The sequence below is a fragment of the Meriones unguiculatus genome, chromosome 14, assembly GCF_030254825.1.
Source record: "Meriones unguiculatus strain TT.TT164.6M chromosome 14, Bangor_MerUng_6.1, whole genome shotgun sequence".
Lineage (NCBI taxonomy): Eukaryota > Metazoa > Chordata > Mammalia > Rodentia > Muridae > Meriones > Meriones unguiculatus.
In genome coordinates, this window is record NC_083361.1 from 31,131,805 (window position 1) to 31,152,007 (window position 20,203).

The following is a 20,203-nucleotide window of genomic DNA, read 5'->3' on the forward strand; positions in this document are numbered from 1 at the left end:
AACCTGTTCTTTGATGAAATTTATAAATATTTTATCTATGTCACTCTCAGAGTCTATCACATGCTCCCTAAGTTAACATTCTATTTATCTGTTCTATTAGTCTTGTGTTTTTTGAAGGCTATCTTGAAGTCTTTAAAAACGGTTTGTGTATTAAGTATAGAATTCCTGCAGGTGTCAAGAAATTTTCCTTTTTAAAGGTTATGTACCAAATAATAATTTGCCCTTGCTATATGTCAGATTTATTTTAAATTCGTTCTATATACAAACACAACAACTTGGTGGAGTGATATTATTAATTTTATTTTACAAAGAGCTTGTATAAAAATGTAGATTATCACACTCATATCCATAAGTAATTGTAAGATTGCCATTGAACCCAGAAAACCTGCTTCTACCATCTCCACTTCTACAATTATTTTTCACAATATGTCTGTTGACCTGACATTATATCGTCCCCCAATTCACAGGTGAGAAGTATCAGTGACAGACTGGTCTTATAGAGATCAAATATATTATCTAAATCAATGTAGATTCAAGTCTCTTGATTCTATCTTCCACACACTATGCTTAGACTGTTGGAGTCTTACTTGATGACACAGTGCACCAGTCTTTTAGAGAAACTACTTGCAAAGATAGACTGTTGTATCACATTAGAGGAAGTGTAAATCTTGGAAAACAGGTTGTATTCCCATTATTATATTTATTTTATTTTTAGGTAATTAGGTCTTGAAGTTATGATCAACCATTTGGGTGGAATTCCAGCTATGCTGAAATACACATTGAAAACATACAGATCCATTTGACATGATTTAACATCATTATAGGTAAAGATTTACGATGTGTAAGCTCTACAGTAAGTGCCTTTCCACAATATAATTTCTTAGGCCTAGATATGTAAAGTAGAACTAGCAGACTAAAAATTGACATTTTGTCACAAAGCATATTACACATTTTTTTTCCATGTGGAAAGAACTGGTTTTGTCTATGTCATCAACCTTATGACTCAGGAGTGAGGCAAAAATTGATACAATATGGAGTCTCAAATAAAATTCTATAATACCTAGTTATGGCCACAGAAAGCAAGATTTAGACTCTAACTTCCCTCTCTCAGGAAGAAAGAATGAAAGACATTAGAGCTTGAAGATACTTTAAAGTATCTACCCAAATGGAAATTATTCGTATTTCACTATTGAGTAAAAGCCTGAATTGCCTTTCAGTGAATGATTCTAAGTAAAGGCTGAAAGGAAGCAAGATAAATTAAAGGCAGAGAAGTGTGAGATGCCACATTGGCATGTTATATTTTTATTTTTCTACAGTGTAATGCCTTATTTAAAAACTTCAAATTTCTGAAGAAAGAAATAAAAGAAGATATCAGAAAGATGGCAAGATCTCCCATGTTCATGGTTTGGCAGGATTAACATAGTAAAAATGGCAATTTTACCAAAAGCAATCTACATATTCAATGAAATTTCCATCAAATTACCAACACAATTCTTTACAGACCTTGAAAGAAAAATTCTCAACTTCATATAGAATAACAAGAAACCCAGAATAACTACAACAATCCTCTATAATAAAAGACCTTCTGGAGGTATCTCCATAGAGCAACAGTAATAAAAACGGCATGGCGCTTGCATAGAAACAGAATGGTGGATCAATGGAATGGAATAGAAGACCCAGAAATAAACCCACACTCCTATGAACACCTGATTTTTGACAAAGATGCCAAAACCATACAATGGAAAAAAGATAGCTTCTTCAACAAATGGTGCTGGTCTAACTGGAAGTCCACATGTAGAAAAATGCAAATAGACCCATATCTATCACCTTGTACAAAATTAAAGTTCAAGTGGATGAACGATTTCAACATAAAACCAGACTGTTGCTATAATGTTCTTTTGGAATGTATGTGTATACCTTACCCTTGTTCATTCAAATGCTGATTTCTCTCCCCCACTCTCTGGTTTCAATCTGGACATTGCATTGTGATACTTATTCTAAACATAACCTGCCTCAACTTTGTGTAAACATGCCAAAATAAAACAACCAGCCACAATGTTGAGCAATGGAGAGGAAGGAATAGGAGAGAGAGGGGAGGAGCCAGAGGAGAGGAAGGAGTGGGAGGCAGAGGAGGAGGGGAAGTGAGAGGAAGAGAAGCTGGGAGAGCAGAGGCTGGAGAAGGCTAGTATCCAGAATATATAAAGAACTCAAGAAGTTAAAAAGCAAGAAATCAAGTAATTCAATTAAAAAATGGGATACAGAGTGAAACAGAGAATTCTCAATAGAGGAATATCGAATGGCAGAATAAAACTTAAAGAAATACTCAACAAGCTTTAGTCATCACAGAAATGGAAAACAACCCTGAGATTTCACCTTACACCCATCAGAATGGCTAAGATCAAAAAACTCAAGTGACAACACATGCTGGATGTGGAGAAAGGGGAACCCTCCTCTATTGCTGGTGGTAGTGTAAACTTGTACAGTCACTTTGGAAACCAATCTGGTGCTTTCTCAGACAATTAGGAATAGTGCTACTTCAAATTCCAGCTATAGCACTCCTGGGCATATATCCAAAAGATGCTCGAGTACACAACAAGGACATTTGTTCAACCATGTTTGTAGCAGCTTTATTTGTAATAGCCAGAATCTGGAAGCAACCCAGATGTTCCTCAGCTGAGGAATGGATACAGAAATTGTGGTACATTTACACAATGGAATACTACTCAGCAATTAAAAACAAGGAAATCATGAAATTTGCAGGCAAATGGATGGAACTAGAAAAGATCATCCTGAGTGAGGTATCTCAGAAGCAGAAAGACACACATGGTATATACTCATTTATAAGTGGATATTAGACATATAATATAAGATAAACATATGAAAATGTGTACACTTAAAGAAGCTAAGCAAGAAGGAGGACCCTGGGTAAGATGATCAATCCTCACTCAGAAAGGCAAATGGGATGGGCATTGGAAGAGGAAGAAAACAGGCAACAGGACAGGAGCCTTCCACAGGGGGCCTCTGAAAGACTCTGCCCAGCAAGGTATCAAAGCAGATGCTGAGACTCATAGCCAAACTTTGGGCAGAGTGCAGGGAATCTTATTAAAGAAAGGGGAGATAGAAAGACCTGGAGGGGACAGGAGTTCCACAAGGAGAGCAACAGAATAAAAAAAAATGTGGACACAAGTCTTTGTAAGGCTGATACTCCAACCAAGGACCAATCATGGAGATAACCTAGAATCCCTGCACAGATGTATCTCATGGCAGTTCAGTGTCTGAGAGGGTTCCTTAGTAAGGGGAACAGGGACTGTCTCTGACATGAACTCAGTGGCTAGTTTTCTGATCACCAACCCCTGTGGGGAGGAGCAGCCTTACCAGGCTACAGATGAAGACAATGCATCCAGTCCTGCTGAGACTTGACAGGCTAGGGTCTGATGGAAGGGAAGGAGGACCTCCTCTATCAGTGGACTTGGGAAGGTGCATGGGAGGAGATGAAGGAGGAAGAGTGGGGTTTGGGAGGTCATGAGGGAGAGGGCTATGGCTAGAACTTAAGTTAGACACCAACAACCCAAATAATCCAATTAAAAATAGGGTTCAGAAATTCTTAACAGAGGAATATAGAATGGCCAAGTAACACTTAAAGAAATGCTCAATGTCCTTAGTCATCAGGGAAATACAAATTAAAATGACCCCGAGATTCTACCTTACTCCCATCACAATGGCTAAGATAAAAAACTCAAGGGATGATGCATGCTAGAGAGGTTGTGGAGAAAAGGGAGCCCTCCTCCATTGCTGGTGGGAGTGTAACCTTGTACAACCACTTTGGAAATCAATCTGGTGCTTTCTCAGACAATTAAGAATAGTGTTACCTCAAGATCTAGCCTAGCTATACCAGATATAGCTAGTATGGGCATATATCCGAAAGTTGTTCAACCATACAACAAGGACATTTGCTCAACTATGTTCAAGCAGCTTTATTAATAATAGCCAGAATCTGGAAACAACCTAGATGCCCCTCAACGGAGGAATGGATCCAGAAATTGTGGTACATTTACACAATGGAATACTACTCAGCAATTAAAAACAAGGAAATCATGAAATTTGCAGGCAAATGGATGGAGCTAGAAAAGATCATCCTGAGTGAGGTAACCCAGAAGCAGAAAGACACATATGTTATATACTCACTTATAAATGGATATTAGGCATATAATATCGCATAAACATACTAAAATCTATTGCTCTAAAGAAGCTAAAAAACAAGGAGAACCCCAGGGAAGAGGTTGAAACCTCATTCAGAAGGGTATACAGTTATAGACATCAGAAATAGGAGAAGACAGGAGCCTTTCACACGGGGCCTCTGAAAGACTCTACTTAGTAGGATATCAAAGCAGATGCTGAGACTCATAGCCAAACTTTGGGAAGAGTTCAGGGAATCTTATGGAAGAAGGGTGAGATAGAAAGACCTGGAGGAGAAAGGATCTCTACAAGGAGAACAACAGAACCAAATATCTGAGCTGCAGAGGCAGACTAATCAACCAAAGACCATGTGTGGAGAAGACCTAAACCCCCGGCTCAGATGTAGTCCATGGGCAGCTCAGTTTCCATGTGGGTTCCCAAGTAAGGGTAGCAGGGGCTGTCTCTGACATGGACTCAGTGGCTGACTTTCGATCATCTCCCCTTGGTGAGGTGGCCTAACTAGGCCACAGAGAAAGAGGATCCAGGCAGTCATGATGAGACCTGATAGGCTAGTGTCAGATAGTAGAGAAGAGGGCCTCCCTTATCAGGGGACTAGGGGAGGGAACATAGTGGAGGAGGAGGGAGGGAGGGTGGGACCAGGAGGCAATAAGGGAGGGGGCTACAGCCGGGCTACAAAATGAATAAATTGTAATAAATAATAATAATAATAAAGAAACCATCTGTTGAACACAGAGGAAACCAGAAAAATAAAAGAAAATCTTTGTCAACTGTACATTTGATACATAACCAAGATATACCAAGAATTTTAAAAAGCAAAAATCAGGAAAATAAATCAACCACTTCCAAAATTTGGGAGCTTAGAAAAGAATACAATTTACTTAAATTGATGGTATGTGAATGGTATATATAGACTGAATGAGAGTTTGAGGCATAGAAATCAAAAGCTGGTGAGCCATGGTATTAGGCTTCCACAGAAAAACAAACCTATACAAACATTTAAACACATATATGTGTATGTATGTAGATGTATTCACAGACACAGAGTCATACATCTACTCTCTCTTGACCATTTTTATGTCTTTGCCTTATAAAATTCACATACACAAGAAAAAAAACAGGGCAATGAATTTATTAAATTATGTATATAAACATATACATTAATATATAATTATATAATATCTTTGTATATATTTAAATATATTATGCATATGGGATTTTCTCATGACAGTACCTGACAGGTCAGTCTACAGTCTACAGTGGCAGTTGGGTATGGTGGCACATGCCTTTAATCCCAGTACTTGGGGAGGCAGGAACATATGGATGGCTGTGAATTCGAGGCCAGCCTGGTCTACAAAGCAAGTCCAGGACAGCCAAAGCTACACAGAGAAATCCTGTCTCTAAAAAGCATTAATCATCATCATCATCATCATCATCATCATCATCATCGATTCACAATACAGGTGAAGAATGTACATATAGCAGCAGGAGTTGATGATACAGCATGGATTCCATAGCCATGCTGGCAGCAGAAGACTTTCTTTCAGAGGCCCTAATACTAAAGCCTTGAGCTAATCAGAAAAAACTGCTCACACTGAGAGATAATGTGCCTTAGTTCCTGGGTGGTAGATACTAGCTACCTCACCATATTACCCTAGGTTTACCTGCACTGGTATTAGATCAAACATCTGAAAATCATGCCAAAGTCAGGTTGACATGTTAAATTAGCCATCTTATTGGCACTGCTCACTATGAAAGAGCTCAGCCTGAAATAAAGATATTGTGCTATGGACAGTAGTAGATCAATGTTTTGGTCTCAAATCTACAAACTTTCTGACCAAATAGAACCACAGAGAGGAGAGAGAGAATATATTCTTATGTTTCTGAATCAATGAACTGATCCAATGATGGGGTTCCTAAGTGTAAGAAGTTGGGAGATAAAGATAAATACATATTGTAGTCATTATTATATATTGATAAACAAAGATGTTGGGGTGGGGAGAAGTGGTTCTGGCTTACAGGCAGGGCACATTGATTTTACATGGCTCTGGATTCTACTCTGATAATTAAAAAGAAAATGTTTCCTGGGGAAACACATTATCCAGAATTAACCCATTCTCCCTCCCCAAGGGACCTCCCTCCCCCAAACAGCCAGTGTTAATATAGAGGATTGGAACACAGATCTAATGCCTATGAGTGTGAAAGATCCATCCAAATAGATGATATTACTGCAACAAAAGTACCTCCCAACAATTTTATTGTCTGTTTCACCTTGTCATTTTTTTCTCTAAATATTATTGATTTCAACTATACACATGAGGGCAGCTATTATTGGACACAGACTTAAAAAATTATCCACTAAATAGTTTCTACAGATTAAAAAATGACTTTATAATATGAATACAACTGAAAAATAATTTTCAGCATATGATTTTGTACAGAAATTTTTTTGGTTATACATGAAATTTATTGAGCATAACTTGTTATGTATGTATGATTTAATTTAGGATGTATTAATACCCTGTACATTTACTACCAAATTTTAAGTCTGACTAAATATGTGATAACATATATTTCCTTTTATACTATGTCTATGGCATGTCATTACTATACAGCATGGGACAAAATAAGGATTTAGCAGATAGTCTAAGAAAATATTTTCCTGCCAAGTTGTCTCTTCAGAGCACCCTTAATCTCATTGTTCCTGAGGCTGTAGATGAGGGGGTTCAACATGGGGATCACCACCATGTAGAACACAGACACCACCTTGTTCTGGTCAGTGGAGTAGCTGGACTTGGGCATCACATAAATGAATATGACGGTTCCATAGTACAGAGTGACTGCAGTGAGGTGGGAGGTGCAGGTGGAGAAGGCCTTGTGGCGGCCCTCAGTGGAGTGCATCTTGAGGATGGTAACGAGGACATAAAAATAAGATATGGCTGTGACAAACAGTGTGCTTATAGTGACTGAGCCAGCAGAAAATGAGGTAACAACTGCAGAGATGCTGACATCAGAGCAGGAGAGCTCCACCAAAGGTGAAAAATCACAGAAAAAGTGATTGATTCTATTTGGTCCACAGAAGAGAAAAGAAAAGAAGGAAAGGGTGAAGGAGGAAGAATTAAGAAATGCCCCTATATAAGATCCTACAACCAACTGGATACAGACTTGTGTGGACATTTTGGTGGAATAAAGCAGTGGGTTGCAGATTGCCACAAAGCGATCATAAGCCATGGCAGCCAGAAGGAAGCATTCAGCTGCCCCAAAGAAAGCAGCTGAACTGAGCTGATTGGCACAGTGAAGGTAGGAGATGGTGTTTCTCTCCACCAAGAAGTTGACAAGCATATTGGGTGTGACAGAAGATGAAATGCCTATGTCAACAGAAGCCAAGTGGCTGAGAAAAAAGTACATGGGGTGATGCAGCTGGGAAGAGACTCTGATGAGAAGGATGGTGCTGAGGTTCCCGGACACAGTCACCAGGTAGATGTACAGGATGATGGTGAAGAGGACGAGTCTAAGAACTGGGTCATCAGTTAATCCCAATAAAACGAATTCTGTCACTGCAGTGTGGTTCCCATCCTCCTGGAAAGCCATGGGGCAGTGTAGCTGCTGCCATGTCAAGGTTGTGGTGGGGACAAAACAGGAGGAGATATATAAATATATGGCTGCATTTTCATTAACACATAGACAGTTGTCATTACAAAAATGCCATCAAAACATAATTGGGGTATTATGTTTGTATATTTATATGTATTGAATCTTTAATAAATTTTAAAACAATGTTAGAAATTTTATTAAATAATGTTCTTCTAGTTCACATTAAAGTATATAATAAAATACACTTATGGATTTAAAACAAGTATGTTAGTATGAGACACAACAGTTATCATATGTATGAGTAAAAATAATTTCACAAATGTAAAATTTGTAATGAAGTTTCAAGTAATTTCTGACCTTTAAGAATCTTTTCCAAATTACCTGTTCTGGATTCAATAATTTACATGATGCTCTACTGCCAGTTCCATGATAATATTAGGACTCTTATCGATTCAGCATTATAGTTGATAAAATGTGTGATATTAAAATGTCAAGTATCTTAACTTTCCATAAAAAGCACTACAGTGAAAACAAGTTTGCCAGGCAGAGTGAATTCATTCTACCTTTTGCTCACTGTGTATGAATAGTGGCAAGAAAATGAAGATCACATGATAATTTGAGAGAGGCAACAGGTCAGTTCCTTGGTACAAGCAGGAGATCCTTGATTAGGCTCATGGCTCAAGTCGGCTACCTGACTGCTGTAAGGCCAATTTGTATGTCGAAGACTGGGAAGAAATAAAAAAGAAGTCACACTAGAATTACAAATAAGGGGACTGACTATAAATTTATTAAATACCTTAAACACTTACCAATTAAACCATTCCTATATCAAGTCATTTGCACTACCAGTGTGTGGATATTGTTTCTAATATATTAGTATGTGCTTTCACCAAATTCTATCCTGGCATATAATGTTTTCTGACTGGAGTAAGATGAAAGGACATAGTGTGATAATCAGCAGAGTACATGGGTTCATATTCAGCCAGGAAGTTACATTTATCCAGGTACAGCCAGCTATGAACATGCTAATTCTCAAGTCTTGAGATTTTCAGCTGTATATTCTTGTGTTTTTCCATGATTTCTGAAACCTGTGATGTTATGGCATTTAGTCAGAAAATGATGATTTATACTTTCACAAGATATTTGTCACGTCAGAGCTCGTGAATTTTTCAGCATTTTTTTTCCTTGAGCACTAAGCTTACATGCCGTTAGAGACTATGTGGGTTTTCATTCTTCTAACTGTTTGGATAAATAAGAAAGCATTGAGAGCTAAGATCTATGCCTAATTATTCACAGGAATTGGACTTAAAAAATACATTGTTTCAATTCATTTTTTCTTGATGACACATGTTTTGTTTCTCAACTACAGCATACAAATATGTGTGTGTATATATATATGCATTTGTGTGTATATATATATATATATATATATATATATATATATATATTTGAAAAACAAAGTATCTTTCAGTGGTAGAGGGAAGTCAAAGCACTCACCTTCTGAAATATTCATTTTAAAGTAGGAAGTTGAAATAATTTTAACATGATTTTATAGTGATCTAGATGCCTCCCACAATCATTGTTTACCATTGAGAATAAGTCTCTGAAGACTTGCAAGATTCAAGTGTGATTCAAATTCCCAGAGACTGTTATCTTAGATTAAAAAAATGTTCATTTGACATGAATACAATTTTCAAGGAGTCAGTCTGATTTTTTTTGGTGAGAATTGATACACCTTTATTTGATAATTACTAGATAAATGTTGGTTCTAGGTCCATTTTATATTTCATTTTAATGGATATTAATTTTAGTATCCGCTAATTAAAATAGACAACATCAGCTTCTTTCATTCAATGTATTTTCATTTGTGTAAATATTTTTTAGTGACTGATGTAATACACTTCATTAGGTACCTTGAGGAAGATGAGGATAGAGGAGATGTAAATTTGATTTTCAAATCACAATTATTTAAAATAAGCATAATTCTTACAGCCAAAGAATATTTTGTTATAAAGAAAAATGTGGAGGGGAGGGGCAAGATGGCGGCGCCGGGAGGACTCTCATTCTGAGCAGCAGCACAGCAGGATCAGCACAGTGACCAGCAATCAGAACTCTCGGCCATAAAACACAGTCATTGTGTTTCCCAGGTCAGAGGATACCCCACGGTGGGGGATTCAATCAGCTTTTAACTCACCTGGCTAAACCGCGGAAGAGATCCCGGTTCCGTCAGAAGCTTGGCTTCCGGGCCGCCAGCCCCAGCCCCAGCCCAGAGCCACAAGCCAGTGTCTCTGGTCACAGTCCCAGACTGAATTGTGTGCACCACACTATCAGAGACTGGAATTTTCAGTTGAGAGATAACCCCAGGGTACAGGAAATGACTGGGACCGGCCTGAGGTCACCCAGACATCCCCTGGAAAAGACTCGGGCGGGTTCCATGGGCACCCCAGGAGCCAGCCCGGAGCCAGAGCCGGGGACCCAGGTTCCAGCACAGAGCTCTGCCTGCCTGCGTGCCTGACTCGCCGCCTGAGATAGAACTGTGGGCACCAGGGCACCAGCGAATGAGTTTCACTGTCCGGTGCAAACACACAGGGAGGGAAACGGCGGGTCTGATCTCAGAGCACTCAGCCGACACCCCCAACCTGAAAAGGTCCCCTGAAAATTACCCAGCTTAGGGAGGCACCCAGGCTCCCAAAGGCCGAAAAGGCAGACACAGGCAGTTTCTGCGCACCAGACAGCTAGTGGAGACTGAGCCACCATCAATCAGCTGTGCTCCAGGCACAGGCAGTTTCTGCGGCCAGCCAGCTGGTGGACACTGAGAAGTGTGCACCAGGGCAAAAAAAGACACTCGGAGTCCGTGTCTCCATAGAATCCACAGGGAAAGAAGGAAACTGTACTGACCTAAATCACCCAATCCTTCCCTAGAAAAAGTCTAGCAGACTAGTGGGGCCGAGGCGCCAGCACTCAGCTGTGCTCTAGACACAGGCACAAACAGTTGCTGCGCGCATGATGTCCAACTGGGTCACAGCAGCTGATCATTAAATTTACAACAAGAAACCCAGAAACAGGGTAGCTGCCCTCAGGACTTCCCTGGGTGAGAGGAGAACCCTCTCGACTAACAAAGACCACAGTTACCACCAAGGTCTATATCCCTGAGGTGAGCAACTCCTGAAAAAACACCAGCCATCCAGGGACTATACCCAAAAAGCTGAGAAGACATCCTTCAGGAAAATCCAGCTTTCTGCAAAGGGGATTCTCTCCACCACAGGATCCCCAGGAACCACCAGAAAACAACCCCAAACACCTAAGATAGCACAATGGGTAGAGGCCAGCGTAAAAGCTCAAGCAACAAAAGACAGAGCAATATGGCATCTCCAGAACCCAGTTACCCAGGGGCAAGTAGCCCTGGAGACCCCACCATAACTGAAATCCAAGAAGATGACCTAACAACTATGCTCATGAAGATGATAACAGAGGAAACAAATAAGATACGTAAAGACATAGAAGAAGATAAACTCAAACAGAATATTGCCATCCTTAAAGAAATAGAGGAAGCTGCAGCCAAACAGTTTATGGCCTTTAGAAAGGAAATGCTCAAAGCACTGAATGAAATAAAAGAAACAGAGTTGAAGGAACTAAAAGAAAAACAGGAAAGTACAATCAGACAGGTGAAGAAAGTAAACAAAACAACTCAAGACCTGAAGATAGAATTGGAAAAATTAAAGAAAACACAAATGGAAGAAATAATGGAAAGGAAGAATCTAGGGAAGAAAACAAGAACTACAGAGGTAAGCATAACCAACAGACAACAAGAGATGGAAGAAAGAATCTCAGGTGTAGAAGATACAATGGAAGAAATCGATGTATCTGTCAAAGAAAATGTTAAATCCGAAAAATTCCTGACACAGACCGTCCAAGAAATGCAAGACAATATGAAAAGACAAAACCTAAGAATAATAGGTATAGAGGAAAAAGAAGACTCCCTTCTCCAAGGCCCAGAAAATATTTTCAACAAAATCATTGAAGAAAATTTCCCCAAGTTAAAGGAGAGGCCAATTAGAATACGTGAGGCCTACAGAACACGCAACAAATTTGACCAGAAAAGAAAATCCTCCCGCCACATAATAATCAAAACAGTAAGTATACAGAACAAAGAAAAAATACTAAAAGCTGCAAGGGAAAAAGGCCAAGTAACATATAATGGCAAACCCATTAGAATCATACCTGACTTTTCAACAGAAACTATGAAAGCCAGAAGGGCCTGGACGGATATCATGCAGACCCTAAGAGAACACAGATGTCAGCCCAGGCTACTATACCCTGCAAAACTCTCAGTCCTCATAGATGGAGAAAACAAGATATTCAATGACAAAAACAAATTTCAACAATACCTACAAACAAATCCAGCATTACAGAAGACACTAGAAGGGAAAATACAACCCAGGAAAACTAGCTACATTCAAGAAAACACAGGAAATAAATAACCTCACTTCAGTAAAACAAAAAGCAACCAAGCACACAACCTGATGACCACAGCCAACATCAAAATCAAAGGATCTAACAGCCACTGGTCATTAATCTCTCTCAACATCAATGGACTCGACTCTCCAATAAAAAGACACAGATTAACAGAATGGATATGTAAACAAAACCCAGCAATCTGTTGCATACAAGAAACACACCTAAGACACAAAGATAGACATTACCTGAGGGTAAAGGGTTGGAAGATGACTTTCCAAGCAAACGGACCCAAAAAGCAAGCAGGAGTAGCCATTCTAATATCTGATAAAATAGACTTTCAACCAAAATTAATCAAAAGAGATGGGGAAGGACACTTCATACTCATCAAGGGAAAATTCCACCAAGAAGACATCACAATCCTGAACATCTATGCCCCAAATACAAGGGCACCCACATTTGTGAAAGAAACATTGATACAATTTAAAGCACATATAGATCCCCACACATTAATAGTGGGAGACTTCAACACCCCACTCTCAACAAAGGACAGGTCAACAAAACAGAAATTAAACAAAGAAACAATGTATCTGACAAAGGTCATGAATCAAATGGACCTAACAGACATTTACAGAACCTTACACCCAAACACAAAAGAATTTATCTTCTTCTCAGCACCTCATGGAACCTTCTCCAAAATAGACCATATAGTGGGTCACAAAGCAAGCCTCAACAGATACAAGAAGATTGAAATAATCCCTTGTATCCTGTCTGATAACCATGGAATAAAGCTGGACCTCAACAATAACAGAACTAACAAAAAGCCTACACACACATGGAAACTGAACAACTTGTTACTAAATGACAGCTGGGTCAGGGAAGAAATAAAGAAAGAAATTAAAGTCTTTCTAGAAATCAATGAAAATGAAGACACAACATACCCGAACTTGTGGGACACAATGAAAGCAGTGCTAAGAGGAAAGTTCATAGCACTAAGTGCCTTCAAGAAGAAATTCGAGACAGCTCATTCAAGCACCCTAATGGCTCACTTAAAAACCCTAGAAAAAGAGGAAGCAGACACACCAAGAAGGAGTAGACGGCTGGAAATAATCAAACTCAGGGCTAAAATCAATCAATTGGAAACAAATAAAACAATTCAAAGAATCAATGAAACCAAGAGCTGGTTCTTTGAGAAAATCAACAAGATCGACAAACCCTTAGTCAAGCTAACTAAAAGGCAGAGAGACACCACCCAAATCAACAAAATCAGAAATGAAAAGGGGGATATAACTACAGACACTGAGGAAATCCAAACAATCATTAGGACTTACTTCAAAAGTCTATATGCCACAAAATTTGAAAATCTAAATGAAATGGACAATTTTCTTGATCGATTTGACTTACCAAAGCTAAATCAGGACAGGTAAATCAACTAAATAATCCTATATCCCCCAAAGAAATAGAAGCGGTCATCAAAAGTCTCCCTTCCAAAAAAAGCCCAGGACCAGATGGCTTCAGCGCAGAATTCTACCAGACCTTCAAAGAAGAGCTAACACCAATTCTCTTCAAACTATTCCACAAAATAGAAACAGAAGGAATATTACCAAATTCATTCTATGAAGCCACAGTCACCTTGGTACCTAAACCTCACAAAGACCCAACAAAGAAAGAGAATTTCAGGCCAATCTCCCTTATGAACATTGATGCAAAAATACTTAATAAAATACTTGCAAACCGAATACAAGAACACATCAAAGATATTATCCACTATGACCAAGTAGGCTTCATCCCAGGTATGCAGGGGTGGTTCAATATACGGAAATCCATCAATGTGATCCACCATATTAACAAACTGAAAAAAAAAAAACACATGATAATCTCCCTAGATGCTGGAAAAGCATTTGACAAAATCCAACATCCATTCATGTTCAAAGTATTGGAGAGATCAGGGATACAAGGCACATATCTAAACATAGTAAAGGCGATATACAGCAAGCCTATAGCCAACATCAAACTCATTGGAGAGAAACTTAAAGCAATCCCACTGAAATCAGGGACAAGACAAGGCTGCCCACTCTCTCCATATCTCTTCAACATAGTACTGGAAGTCCTTGCTAGAGCAATAAGACAGTTGAGGGAGATCTAGGGGATACAAATTGGAAAGGAAGAAGTCAAATTATCACTATTTGCAGATGATATGATAGTATACGTGAGTGACCCCAAAAACTCTACCAGGGAACTCCTACAGCTGATAAACACCTTCAGCAAAGTGGCCGGATACAAAATTAACTCAAAAAAATCAGTAGCCCTCCTGTATACAAAAGACAAAAGGGCTGAGAAAGAAATTAGGGAAACAACACCCTTCACAATAGCCACAAATGACATAAGGTACCTCAGAGTAACCCTAACCAAGGAAGTCAAAGACTTGTATGAAAAAAAATTCCAGTCTTTGAAGAAAGAATTAGAAGAAGATATGAGAAGATGGAAAGATCTCCCATGCTCATGGCTTGGCAAGTTTAACATAGTAAAAATGGCCATCTTACCAAAAGCAATCTACAGATTCAATGCAATGCCCATCAAATTACCAACACAATTCTTTACAGACCTGGAAAGAAAAATTCTCAACTTCATATAGAATAACAAGAAATCCAGAATTGCTAAAACAATCCTCTACAATAAAAGATCTTGTGGAGGTATCTCCATCCCTGATTTTAAGTTGTACTATAGAGCAGTTTTAAAAACTGCATGGTACTGGCATAGAAACAGAATGGTGGATCAATGGAACCGAACAGAGGACCCAGAAATAAACCCACACACTTATGGATACCTGATCTTTGACAAAGACGCCAAAACCATACAATGGAAAAAAGATAGCATCTTCAACAAATGGTGCTGGTCCAACTGGATGTCTACATGTAGAAAAATGAAAATAGATCCATACTTATCACTCTGCACATAACTGAAGTCCAAGTGGATCAAAGACCTCAACATAAAACCAGACACATTGAATCGGCTTGAAAAAAAGTGGGAAATACCCTAGAACTCATTGGTACAGGAGAAAACTTCCTGAACAGAACACCAACAGCACAGGCTCTAAGAGCAACAATCAATAAATGGGACCTCATGAAACTGAAAAGCTTCTGTAAAGCAAAGGACACCGTCATCAAAACAAAGCAACCGCCTTCAGATTGGGAAAGAATCTTCACCAACCCTTTATCTGACAGAGGAATCATATCCAGTCTATATAAAGAACTAAAGAAGCTGAAAAGCAGCAAACCAAGTAACCCACTTAAAAAATGGGGAACAGAGCTAAACAGAGAATTCTCTGTAGAGGAATACCAAATGGCAGAGAAACACTTAAAGAAATACTCAACCTCACTAGCCATTAGGGAAATGCAAATCAAAACAACCCTGAGATTTCACCTTACACCCATGAGAATGGCCAAGATCAAAAACTCAAGTGACAACACATGCTGGAGAGGTTGTGGAGAAAGGGGAACCGTTCTCCACTGCTGGTGGGAATGTAAACTTGTACAACCAATCTGGTAATCAATCTGGCACTTTCTCAGACAACTAGGGATAGTGCTTCCTCAAGATCCAGCCATACCACTCCTGGGCATATATCCAAAAGAGGCTCAAGTACACAAAAAGGACATTTGCTCAACCATGATTGTAGCAGCTTTATTTGTAATAGCCAGAAGCTGGAAACAACCCAGATGCCCCTCAACTGAAGAATGGGTGCAGAAATTGTGGTACATCTACACAATGGAATATTACTCAGCAATGAAAAATAAGGAAATCATGAAATTTGCAGGTAAATGGTGGGATCTGGAAAGGATCATCCTGAGTGAGTTGTCCCAGAAGGGAAAAGACACACATGGTATATACTCACTCATATAGACCTACAGCATAGGGCAAACCCACTAAAACCTGTGCATCTAAAGAAACTAAGCAAGAGAGAGGACCCTAACTAAAATGTCCAATCCCCATCCGGAAAGGCAAAGAGGATGGACATCAGAAGAAGAAGAAAACAGGAAACAACCTAGGAACCTACCACAGAGGGCCTCTGAAACCCTCTGCCCTACAGACTATCAAAGCAGATGCTGAGCCTGATGGGCAACTGTTGGGCAGAGTGAATGGAATTTTATGTAAGAACTGGGAAATAGTAAGAGCTGGAGAGGACAGGGTCTCCACAAGGAGAGCAACAGAACAAGAAAATTTGAACATAGGGAACTTCCCAGAGACTCATACTCCAACCAAGGACTATTCATGGAGATAACCTAGATCTCCTGCACAGATGTAGCCCAGGGCAGTTCAGAGTCCAATTGGGTTACATAGTAATGTGAAGAGGGACTGCCTCTGACATAATCTGATTGGCCTGCTCTTTGATCACCTCCCTCTGGGGGGGGGAAGCAGCCTTACCAGGCCACAGTAGAGGACAATACAGCCACTTTTGATGTGAACTGACAGACTGAGATCAGAAAGGAGAGGAGAAACTCCCCTATTAGTGGACTTGGGGAGTGGCATGCAAGCAGAGGGAGGAAGGAGGGTGGGATTGGGAGGAGAGGAGGGAGGGGCTTATGGGGGGATGCAGAATGAATAAAGTGTAATTGATGAAAAATTTAAGAAAAAAGGGGAAAAATAATTTAAGAACCTTAAATGACTTTCAAAATTGGAGGAAAACATGGAGTTAGTCAATTGGCATGGAGCACGTCTCGCCCCTGGGGGCAATGGTCTCCTGAACCTACTCAGACCTCGGACACCACCACTGCTAGTTCTAGAACTGACGCAGGATGTTCCAACAAGCGGTTAAGGCTTCTCATAATATTTCCTATAAGCCCACACCTGTTTGTCTATATCCCCCATTTTTATTCATTATTAGCCAGATAGAGCCAAGTAATTGTGGTAATGATACTTGCTTTTTTGCCCAATGCTGGAATGCTAGTAAATTTAGGTATGCCCTGGTTACTCGCATGCCTCACTGGGTGCCTGTGCCCATTGATGCCCCTCACGCTATGACTCTCTTCAGACAGAAAAGGGATCTTGGAACTACAGCCACCATTGTTACTACCATCTCATTGACGGCTGTTGGAGCTACCACCAGGGCATTAGCCATGAGTCATACTGGGCAGACTGCTCAGACCCTGAATAATCATTTAGCCAATGTAGCTCATGCCTTAGTTGTACATAAAGGAATTAATGCTCAACTAAAAGGAAGCTTGATGGTGTTCAATCAGAGGATTGACCTCTTGCAGGAGCAAATAGATACCCTATGGCAAATCGCTCAACCTGGCTGTCAATGAAAGTATGCTGGACTTTGTGTCACTAGCATACAACATGAGAATTTTTCCTGTGCTGCAAATCTGTCTAAACAATTGTCGAGCTATATTTTAGGTAATTGGACTGGAGAATTCGATACTACGATGGAGCAGCTGAGAGTGGCCATTGTCACAGTAAATTCTACCAGAGTGGACGCAGGACTAGCCACAGGATTATCAACATGGATTGCTGCAGCCATGAATCATCTGAAGGAATGGGCGGGCATGGGAGTGTTAGCAGGCCTTCTGGTGTTGGTCTCCTTGGTTTGCCTGTGGTATATATGCAAGATTAGAGTCTCACAACAGTGTGATGCAGCCATGATCATTCAGGCCTTTACAGCCATTGAAGCAGGACATTCTCCCCAAGCATGGTTGGATACCATAAAAAGCTAAAATGATACGCTGAGGATGCGAGGCTAAGCACTGCACTCAGGGTCAGCCGCTTTGGACCCAGAGAAGAGCATGTCTGATTGCATGCGGGTTGATGCCCCAGGTCCCGCCTCTGAGAAAAAGGTATTGGAGTGGGTGGATGACACCTAAATGAACATCTGTACAAAGTCCCAATTTATTTCTGATATCAGAGATCAGACCTCTACTCTTGCCTGATGCATCTAAAACAAAAAGGGTGAACTGTAGAGAGCTGCGGAATGCTATGCCTTAAAGATGGAGCTGGTTTCCGCCTTCCACCTTCCCGATGGTGAGTGCTCTCTGTCACGAACAACTCCACATTTGGCTAAGGCCGAGGATTTGGCTTGCTTCCATGTATGTGGACCTATCTGCATTGCCCCCATGGCACGCCTGGGTTGGCTACCCAGAGGCTATTTAAGCTGTGGGCTGGCTTTCCCCGGGGTCCGAGAATTGTTCAATGTTCCTGAATAAACAGCATTGAAAAAAAAAAAAGAAAAAAAAAGAAAGAAAGAAAAAAGAAAGAATAGGTATCTCACCATTTTCATACCTCAGACAAGTTTTAATTTTATTTTGTGATGGAAAATGGAAGAAAAAGTGTTTCTCAGTTTGAAGACCCAGTCTGATCCCTGCTAACTTTAATTTCATGGGTCATTCACTCTATCTTTGATGTCCCCTTGATGTAAATGGCTGACCACTGGGCTCTAACCAACTTTCAAACTTCCTTTGCCCAAGACCTATTTACAATGTCTGATGCCCTAACTAAAATCTAAAATTTAATTACCTCCCCCTGAGGGGGAAGCAGCATTACCAGGCCACAGAAGAAGACAATGCAGCCACTCCTGATGAGACCTAATTGACTAGGATCAGAAGGAAGGAAAAGAAGACTTTCCCTATCAGTGGACTTGGGGAGTGGCATGCATGCAGAGGATGGAGGAAGGGAGGGATTGGGACAGGAGGAGGGAGGGAACCACAAGGGGGGGATACAAAGTGAATAAAGTGTAATTAATAAAGAATTAAAAAAAGAAACACTTGCATGAACACTGAGAAAATATCTGACAATATTTTAACATATCCTTCAGCTAGAGAGTCATGGGGTTCTCAAGCTGTGCTTTACAATCTAAAAACAAAAAAGGAAAGGCTCTTCAAAGAGAAATACCTGCTGTAAGTTCTGACATCGTAAATTTTTCAGTTATGAAGCTCGAAAAAATTTCAAATTCCATTTTCTGCTGTCCATTACTATTTCAGTGAACACAATACTATTGTGTATGTTGATAAAGTTTTGGAGTTTGAATCATAGTGTTTTTGTTCATCTTATACATGGTCATTGGATTCTCTGTTTAGGATCCTGAGTTTCTATTCATCAGGTTAATAATTTTTCTCTGTGTCTGACATGGATAATCGCAGCGTGTCTACTCATTTACTCAATTAGTCTTGATATACCATTTGCTCTTGACTATCTTATATCCAAGTTCAAGGACTGGACTTCCCTATCCTATTGTGGCTGCAATCTTTACAAGGCTTGTTTGCCTGTATCTTCCCTTTATTCTGTGGATATCTCTGATGCCTATTGATCACATCTCTTTAAAGGACATGACTGAGTTTATGATACTTGCCTCTCTCATATCCCAGTCATTAAATTTAACTTAAATCTGTAGCATTTTCTTTCAAATTTCAAATTCTCTCATTGAAAAATGGTATAATTCTTACTCTGTGTGCACAGGTGGGTTATCTCTTACTTTTGTGTGAATTCAGGAATATACTCAAATCATCAGGCTTATGTGCTAAGGGTTTTAATCCACTAACCATTCTCTCACCTGAAATGCATATATATATATATATATATATATATATATATATATATATACATATATATATATATATACATGTTTTGCTAAATTTTTGAATGATTTAAAGAATTCTTATTTTGCCAACTATTATATAATGTTCAAGATATATATTTTATCATTTTTTTTCCTGTTGTGTGCACCACAGTGCTGATTAAAATGAAGAGCTCTTTCATTGTTTCAACAGAAGCGTCAATGGTATAAAGCATGTACATGAGTGCAAAATTTGCGTTCAGGCAACTAAATCACAGAGATGGTGCCTTGTTTGACTCAAATATCCTCACATCCTAAAGCTGTTTCTCAGGTGTTGGATTCTCAGTGAAACCCACACCATCACCTTGCCTGAGCCACACCAACCTCTCACACATGACTTTGGTTTCTGTTGTTGAT

The 20,203-nt window shown here is 39.6% G+C and overlaps 1 protein-coding gene across 1 annotated transcript; it reads right to left on the reverse strand.

Annotated features, from left to right (window-relative positions):
* Positions 1 to 6,840: 6,840 nt before the first annotated feature.
* LOC110544652 (olfactory receptor 5P69) lies at positions 6,841 to 7,788 on the reverse strand. The gene has a single exon (XM_021630549.2). It carries the CDS (start codon positions 7,783 to 7,785, stop codon positions 6,841 to 6,843), a length of 945 nt encoding a protein of 314 aa, XP_021486224.2. The 5' UTR covers positions 7,786 to 7,788.
* Between the last annotated feature and the right edge of the window lie 12,415 nt (positions 7,789 to 20,203).

Excerpts from the sequence above, each read along its gene's own strand:
- LOC110544652 (XM_021630549.2), bottom strand. The coding sequence starts at position 7,785 with ATGGCTTTCCAGGAGGATGGGAACCACACTGCAGTGACAGAATTCGTT.